The sequence below is a fragment of the Mytilus galloprovincialis genome, chromosome 1, assembly GCF_965363235.1.
Source record: "Mytilus galloprovincialis chromosome 1, xbMytGall1.hap1.1, whole genome shotgun sequence".
NCBI lineage: Eukaryota > Metazoa > Mollusca > Bivalvia > Mytilida > Mytilidae > Mytilus > Mytilus galloprovincialis.
The window spans coordinates 128169916-128179529 of NC_134838.1; the positions used below are offsets into that span (position 1 = coordinate 128169916).

At 32.3% G+C, this 9614-nt stretch overlaps 1 protein-coding gene across 1 annotated transcript; it reads left to right on the forward strand.

The window, feature by feature from the left end:
* The first annotated feature begins 596 nt into the window (after nucleotides 1-596).
* On the forward strand, nucleotides 597-7863 carry LOC143058744 (uncharacterized). The gene is made up of 7 exons (XM_076232197.1): nucleotides 597-1892; nucleotides 2432-2577; nucleotides 3864-4000; nucleotides 4639-4796; nucleotides 5203-5319; nucleotides 6317-6463; nucleotides 7591-7863. The coding sequence occupies exons 1-7, from the start codon at nucleotides 677-679 to the stop codon at nucleotides 7731-7733; spliced, it is 2064 nt and encodes a 687-aa protein (XP_076088312.1). The 5' UTR covers nucleotides 597-676; the 3' UTR covers nucleotides 7734-7863.
* Nucleotides 7864-9614: the final 1751 nt, after the last annotated feature.

Here is a 9614-nt window from a genome sequence, read left to right on the forward strand (position 1 = left end):
AATGGAACTCTTCAGATGATTGACACGTTCCTCACAATTGTGCTAAGCAAGATTTCCATTTGTAATGAACTCTCTTGGGAGACGGATTTATATAAGTAACAAGTTTCCGAATCCCTATTTTTTCTATTGTATAATTGTAATTTGTGCCCTTTTGAAAATGAAATATAGTTTAAACTAACTTTCTTAACTGTGTATATTGAATAGTCCAAGGGTCCAAATGGAAGTTTTTCCCGAGACAATTGTTCATATTATGTTTCTAAGAAAGAAAAAAAAAACGTGATGGTAAATAGAGTAATGAAAAAATAAAACGAATTATCGTTTCTCTATAAAAAAAACCAACCAAAAGATTAGAACAATTACCGGCCTTATTAGTTTTTGTTACATTGTTTTAAACATAGCTTTACAAATGAATTAAATTCCTGTTTTGTTATTTACTGTTTTAATGGTATTCTCCTGCTTTAAGGAAGGTTAACCTAAATATTTTAAATATCAGTAATTGTTTCAATATCTCTATAAGTAGGCCTGTTGTACTTTCTCCGAACAGCAAAATGGACTCAAAATCTACACTTAATTAACACACATATGATTATTTATATTTCCGATCCTCCTGTCAGTTAATTGAGAAACTTTCCTGTCAGAAGTTCAGTGATGGCCATTATCACATAGTCAATCATTCATGAGTAAACGTTGTCGTTATTGTTCAATATACATATCGAGGTTTTCGACTATGAACGTGCGATCACCGCCATCTAAAGCAGTGTTCAGGTCGGAGAAGATTGAAGTGCGATCACTGCCATCTAAAGCAGTGTTCAGTACGGAGAAGATTGATGTTTTACAAAGTAGTTCATCTCAATTGTCTTTGGATGGCGTCGTCAACTTCGAAGCAAGCAATTCAAAATCTGACAAGTCAACATTCAATAGAGTAGAGGCAGAATTTGTGACTAAAATGTCACATGAACCGAGTTCGTTACTGTCGAAATGGAAACCTATAACTAAAAAGAAATACATTTTATCGACAAACCTATTGGAAAAGGTCACATCTATAATACAAATGGTGTATAAAACTAACGAAAGTATAAGTTTTAATCAGGTCGTGGACACACACGCAGAAACTGTTAAACTGACTAGCTCAAATGTTGTGAGTAAAACTGGTAAGAACAGTTTTGTTAAACAAGTTATTGATAATCAAACTAAGACAATACCGTCAAATAAGATAACTTTGAAAATGACAGATGTAGAAGATGAGCAAGCAAACACTAATTCTAAATCGAAATTTAAAAGATCTGAGGTAAACAATCAGAGGGATACTGTGAAAGGTCAACAGACTGACAAGAAATCCTTTAAAAAAGAAAATACAATAAAAAATGAAAACAATCAGAAGTCAAGTCAACACGGTAATTCTGTGGAACAAAACAGTCAATCAATGACAGTCAAAAGTTTGGCTGCACCATACAAATCATCCGCGCGAGGTATGCAAATTAAAACAGACAAGGATAAGGAAGCACATACTGTGGTAAATGTAAACACAAGAAACCCGAGAAGGAAAGATGTAAATGGAGAAAGTAAATCGGAAATCAATTCTACAGAGAATAAGAAAAAGAAAGATGGTAAACCTACAAGCAAAATTAACATACAGGTCAAGGAAAGTAAACTGAACCAAGGAAACATCCTTAATAAGGTTTTTATAACGAAATCCGAGCCTGATAAAGACCGGGAAAAGGGGGACAAGAAAAGAAAACAGGGAAACAGTATTAAATCAGCAGAATCATCAAAAAGTCGCACTACAGATGAAATTGCAGACGATTTCTTGCCATTGATATCAACTGATGTTTTACAAAGTGATATCTGTAATGAGGATTGTGAACCTTATAACTTAGAAGATCTCTTCACAGGTAAGCGTCCTTACCTTTTTGTATTAAATTAAACGTGATTTGTTTCATGAAAGCCTCTGTATCATTTCAAACAGTAATTCATTGGAAAGTTAATTCGCCATGTTCTAACAATGATCTGGTATAAAATACAGAACTGTTATAATTCAGTGTTAATTTTAATGTTACTGAAAAATTAATAGTTTTGGTCTGTTCCTTTAATTTTCACGTATCGTTCGGTATTAAAAGTGCAGAATTTTACGGAATGTATTTAACAGTACTAGTCTCCGGGTGCTGGTTTGAAGACCAATTGGTAGCCTTGTGCTATTTTTGCTCTTTGGTCGTGGTGTTGTCTCTGACACATTCCCTATTTCCATTCTCATTTTGTTTTATTAAACGTTTTTCGATTCAATTATTAGAACACTTCAGTCTTAAACCTATTTGTATACACATACAAGACACACTATTATAGAGGAATTTACGCACTCTAAAAACTAATTTGTAATATACATGTATTTATGCGACTTACGTTACTAAAATAGTTTTAACTATATATAAAATAGGTATTTTGGATATCAAATATGAGAAATGGAAGAAAAGAGAAAATAGACAAGCAAAGAAGAAAGCAACAAGTAACTACCACGACGACAGAAAAGAACGAAAAAAGCCTCCAAACTATTTTGTGGCCATTCAGATAACAAACCCAGAGGCATGTTGTTAGTTATTTCTCATTACTTGTATTCTTGCGTCAGTATAACTAATGTTTCATATTGTAATTCAATTCAAAATTACAGGACTCTCTGTTTCTTTCTAATCACATAAACGGTACTTTTAATGCAACAACAGCATTTCGAAAACTTATGTTTCTTAAGTGATGTTTTAAAGGAGATTTACATTTGTTTACCTCGCATCTTATCTTAAATATTTGTTCCAGACCATATGAGTATTTGGACCGTATACGTATACTCGTACGGTCCGACCATATGCGTACGGTCGGACCGTATGAGTATACGCGTATGGTCCAGTACAAGCTGACCATACATGTTATTGAATCATATGGGTTAAATTTGAACAAACATTTATTACAATCTTTATTTTTAATTTTACACATTGTTATTATTACAATTACTAGTAGATGGATAAAATGAACAAGCGACCAATTGAAATTAAATGTTTGTTTAATTGTATATCTGAATCCTATTTTGGTACTCTCGCCCAAGGTGACACTTGCTACCACATGTAACGTAATATTTTTTTTACATTTACATGTTTGCAGTTCATGCATGTTCCTTTGCATGTTCATTTTTTTTTGTAAAGTTGCTAAATATTCTTAAACAATTGTCCTTCCACATTATATTTACTTACGATATCTTCGATGCTAAACACAAGAAATTAACAGAATTAATTACCTTGAATTTTTGAAATAGTTAAAATATAAAGTTTTTTTATTTCAATTACCATTTAACTTTTTTATATTAATTTGAGAGTTAAGTTATGTTGATCTGTTATATGGATTTGTATCAAATAAACTTGACCAACTTCCTAATATCAGCCAGACAGTACGCATACGGTCCGACCATATATATGAGTATTTTGAAAAAGTACGCATATGGTCCAGACCGTACGCGTACGGTCCAAATACTCATACGGTCTGGAACATATATATTATTCTAGCGTATTTCGTTTAGCAATTATGTTGTCTTTTTTATTTCAAATGTTCGTTTGGTATCCTTTCTCCCTTGAACAGGATGAATGTTGAACATAAGAGTTTTGCAGACTCCATTATGATTATGTTGACCTACATAAAACCTTTAAAAAATATTTCAGCAGATACGTCTTCATATTGTAGCGATGGAAGTAAAACAAAAAAAAAAAAAACTCCAAGGAAAATTAAAAACTATTTACAAACATTATTTTGTGAGTTGAAAAACGAAATAATTTCTGATTTTGATTTCTATTCAAAAATTCAAATGTAGAAATATGAATACGTTTTAGATCATCAGAGGAATTGGAGATGTTCAGACAGGCATGTGTAAATCCAATGAGTTTCTGAAGAAGGCTATGATTCCAATTCCAACTCTTCATCTTACACTAAGAGTTGCCTGTTTAGAAAATGACGAAGAAATTTCAAGGTACACACATGCATTAATTTCATTAAAGTTAATTCTCGGCAACCACGGGTACTTGAATGTTAAACCTTTAGTAATGTATTGCTTAATATTAAATGAATAATGTGTTTTCTGTGTCCAGTCATTTGAAACATCGTGTAATGGACATTTATTTTCATGCATAATTCTATATCATGCCAAGAGATTCACTCAACTCAACTGCAGAAGTTTATTCGCATATGCTTGATATTAATTTCTGTTTCAGTTGAGTGAATTACCGATGGCGTCATAACAATTATATGTTATCTTGAATATGCAAGGAAAAAAAGAAAATAATGTCTTATAAAAACTTCTCTGGGGGTCGTCTGTTGACTGTGTTCTGTTTGTGGATAAGGATAGTCTGTTTGTGTTCAAATTGATCTTTGATTGCCCTTTTTATATCGTCTTACATATTTTCATTGATGTTTTATCACTTTTGAAAATAAATCCATCATAGATGCCAGGATTTGTATTTAACATTTGGGCAGAGCGCGTTTTGTTAACAAAAGACTCATCGGTGACGCTCGAATAAAAAATGAGGACAAATAAAGTACGCAAAAGACTGTGATAACCTTCAACTACCGTAATTACTTTAATTCAATTTTATTTTGTGTTTACTCTAGAATGATCAAAGCATTAGACCAGTGTGTTGAAACTTTCAATAAAGACAGCAAAGAAATGATTACCTTAGATGTAAAAGATATTGAAAGTTTTAGGAATGAGGTAGTGTTTGCCAATGTACAGAAAGATGAGTGTCTAACACAAGTAATCAAGCTCTCTGGTAAGAAGTAAAGATGTATGTTTCATTCTTCCTCTACCCCTTCCAGTTAGTTTTGTTATAATCTTCGACTACAATTGTCCATTAACACACTTTAATGTAAATATATATTTATATAAATGGAGTTGACCATACTGTCAGCAAATTTCTTGGATCTGTTTACGATAGCAAATAACCAACATATTTGTTTTTATCAACGTCTCATTGTTAACAATATCTTTGTATGAGGTCAACTAAAGGAAACTTCCATATGGCATAGCAAGGACTAAGTAATTAATTAAAGGAAAGCAAAGAGTAGAATATATTTGATTTACATGTAATTCCCTAGAATTGCATATACATTTATCGTATGATGATGTGGACATAAGCTTTCTGTTTCGCACTGAAATATGTTTACGTCATATTACAGATATCCTGGAGGAATGTTGTCAAACCAATTATGTACCTTCATCTGATGGGAAAGGCTTTACACCACACATCACTATAGCCAAACTGACAAAATTGCCATTTAAGTTGAAGAAAAATGGTATGTAATACGTATTGCAAATATTTGTATCAACAAAGCAAACAATGTAAATAACGTTTTTATAGTTAAATAAAAAGATCTGACTGTGATGGATGAATATGACCAGTGAAATAAAAAGATCTGACTGTGATGGATGAATATGACCGTGATATCTACTCCAAAACTCACCTGACCGAAACAGCAATGTGAGCTTTTAACCTGCGATCTGGAAAACACTTTATACTGTATATGTATTTAATTTTAGAATAGAGAAAATTGTTCTCGATTTTTGTACAATTCAAAAATGATGATATGTGTAACTACTCCAAGTTGACAACTATCATCCGATTTCAAAGTAAACTACAGTGATATATCCAATCTAAGGCTGAATGTATGGGTTTCAACAGTTGTAGCTGATCAATATTATAACTTTACAATAACGAATCTGTAGAAGATTTCAAAGAACAATCTTTCTTTGAAATAGAGTTTTGCATAGTTTTAATCTCGATCAAAACATGGGGCCCCGAGTGGTCTAAGTAGTTACTACTGTAATCACTAGCAAGTCAACACTAGCACGTCAACACTGAGGTTGTGAGTTAGAACCCCGCTCGTGCGGGTGCACTCGTCTCCAATCTTAATTGACTATGATTGTTAGTTTTTCTATCGACGGTCGGTGGTTTTCTCCTGGCAATCCGGCTTCCTCCACCAATAAAAACTGTCCGCCACGAAATAGCCTAAATGCGGTGCTTAAAAATGGCGTTAAAACACCAAACACCAATCAAACAATCAATCAAAACATGAAGTGGAAAACAAAATTATAGCAGAAACAAATTATTTACTTATTGTTGCTCATCCTTAAAATGTTTTGCAGTGTTATATACATGTAAGCGTTAAAAATGCGAATTCTGAAGAGAATGCCTCAAATATACAGTATTGTGAAAAATAGATAGTTGCTATACCTGTATTATTACAGGTAAATAATGACTTCTAATCATGTACGTTTATATTTACATAAAAGTAAAGAAAATTGACCCATCTACATACAGAAGCTACAAGAATGATCAGTTTGGTAAACAACTAGTTACATGCTTACAGTTATGTGCTATGCATAAACCAAAAGATAGGGCAGGATATTACCATGTCTCGCATCTTACTCAAATGTTAAGTAAGTTTTATGGTATATGCAAACAACATGATATTATTAAGTCGCTCTCAAATGTTATGTAATTGTTTTGTTCCCTATATTACCATATATTGAAACACTCTTCATTGCTACAAAAGTTGAATTTTCCATACTTCATCAACACATCAAAGGACTGGGCAGGCTATTACAATATTTCGCATCTCACCCCAATGTTATGTAAAGTTTATGTTTTGTTTTCAAACTAATGAATAAACTCATCATAAATACCAGGATTAAAATAAATTTGTATTTGACCCAGACACGTACCTCGTCCACAAAAGACCCACCAGCAATGCTGGACTAAAACAAAAGCCAAATAATATACAAAGTTGACATCAAAGGACCAAAAACTCCTAAACGTTTTGCCAAATACGCTAAGGAACTCTACTCTTGAGGCAGAAATGTTATACAGTATAACCATGTGTCACATCTCAATCAAATACTATGAAAGATTCAACTAACATGTACACACCAAATGATCGGGAAGGATGTTACACTGTTTTCAAACTCAATCCAACGTAATGTAACATGCTCAAACCCAATAGATAGGGCGGAATATTAATAAAGTACGATATTGCCATGATTCACATTCACACCAATGTTGCATATCTTAAATCTAATGAACTGTTTATCCTAAATTTAAATTTAATCTTTGAAACTAGCAATATGTTCAAATTATTTTGTAAGATCTAAAAGTTTTTGATAATTTATTATTTGTTTGAATACCATTGAGAATGGAAATGGGTAATGTGTCAAAGAGTCTACAACCCGAGCGAACATATTTTAATTTATATTATATTCGATGGCACTGATTTATAATGACCTGTGAATTTAGATTAAATTCATTTCGACACTGGCTTTTACGTTTTGTCTACATGAAAAAAGAAGCTATGTGAAGTTTTAAATTCATGAAGAAATGGCCAAATGAGTTATGCAATCTTTGTTTAAATTATAAAGGGAATATTAGTTTACATAAATATGAGTCTCGTAAATCAATTTATAAATATAAAACATGATTATTACCCAATAGAAGAAAGTAACTGTAAATATTCTACAGTGTATATTTGTATACCGATTTATTGCTATTATAAACATGCAATCTTTTACAGAGTACAGACAATACAGTACCTTTTCCAGGGATACCTATACCATTTCTGATGCTGCTCACATTCTGGTCACAACAGTTATATCAGAAACAATTCTTCGTCTAAAAAGAACTTGCAATGGGACATTAGATGGAAACACGACTTGACATAATGATTCAAATGGACGATAAACCTGCAAGGTGGAATCAATTCAATATATGTCATGCGATTTATTAAGGGATGAATCTTGTCTATGCAAAACCGCCAATGTTAAATTAAGTCACAATAAAACAAATAATGATATAACATTCAAATACCATAAAATTGACGTAAAATCAAGTAAAGACACACTACAGAAGGTGGTATCAAGTCAGAATGGATTGGACAGCTAACTAAAGAAAATAAGGACAAGTTTAGTCGGAATAAGGAATATTTGTTTTATACCTAAATATGAAGATATGTCAGATAATTCTAGTAAGAATATAAGCTGAATTGTTGGATCAGGTCATAATAGGTACTCATATATTTGATGTCAATGAGATAACTCATTGTGAACGAATTGCCTTTTTTTATGTTTGACTTATTGTTTGTTTAACGTTTCAAAGTAATATATTAATTTGACTATAAAGAAATAACAGTAAAATATGTGGTGCACACTGAATAACCTGGTACGCAATGTGATTTCGAAAAGACAGAAAAAACGTTACAGCTATTTCTTATAATCTAATTTTGAAATCCATTTTTATGGATTAAATCATGAAATAAACGTCGATGACAGCCAAATTATGTTGATGAGCAGAAAGACAAAATCTTTCAGTAATTAGAAGACGTGTTTCATCCAAATCTAAATTATTTCAAAATACATTATTCCAGAGCATTATGTTTCTTTCCACGTCAATATCACTGTAGACTGGTACATATATCAATACAATACAATATAATGTATTATTATGTCTAAACCTCCTGATTGACATATGCTAGTACCCAATTCACAATTAATCCGCATGGACACGTAATTACCGTTGGCCTCAACATTGCCAATAACACTTCCCTGCAAAAGGTGTGATCCAAAAATATCGGACTAAATGCATCAATTGGAAAAACTGATGGATATAGTCGATGATTATGTTATTCCAAAGGCTAAACACGAGAAAGAAGACGTATATACTCTTACTGAATGTGAGGTCGTTGATACAAATCAGAATTAAGAAACTGGATGGGTGTATCAATATCCATGCTATGTCAATCTTTAAGAACCCGAATGTTGAAAAACACTTGTCCTACCTCCATGACAAATATGTTGTTGTCACTGTTGATAAAGTCCCAAATTACATCGTTTTCGTGTGAAAATCTCATCACATAAACTGCTTGATAAATGAATTAGTTATTGCCAATTAATTTGGAAACTCAACATAGACATCCACGACACTTACCAAAGAGGAAATCCTGGATAATCATAACACCTATGATTCATTTAGTGCTAAGTTCCTTTGGAATTTCAACCAAAGACGAAAGAATTGTAGCTTCAATCACTGTATTGGATACATAAACTACATACGTGTTCTTACAAACAACGGTATTTTGCTAGATCTTCCAAGTGCTTCATGAAACCTATTCTAAATTAAAGCATCTTTGTTATCAGCAATCACAGCCGGGCTTCAAAGTTATTGTGAAACTGCCTATTATAGAAGTGGCATGAATCAGATGTGGATTCTGAAACATTCCAAAGATCTTTTAGAGTACATACAATCTAAGACTCTTTCATATTGCAATAAAATTAAAACATTTGACTTTTCTACACTTTACCGAAGAATTTCCCATTCCAAACTAAATGACAAATTGAAAGAGTTGATATTGCCTTGTTTCATAAAAAAGAATGGTCAACGTAGATACAAGTATATTGTCTTAGGGAGGGATGAATCCTACTTTGTAAAACAACACTCTGATTAAAAAAAAGTTCTCTTAAACTGACATTGTCAAGATGCTGGATTTCTTGATTGAAAACATATTGGCTAGAGGTATAGGGGGAGGGTTGAGATCTCATAAAC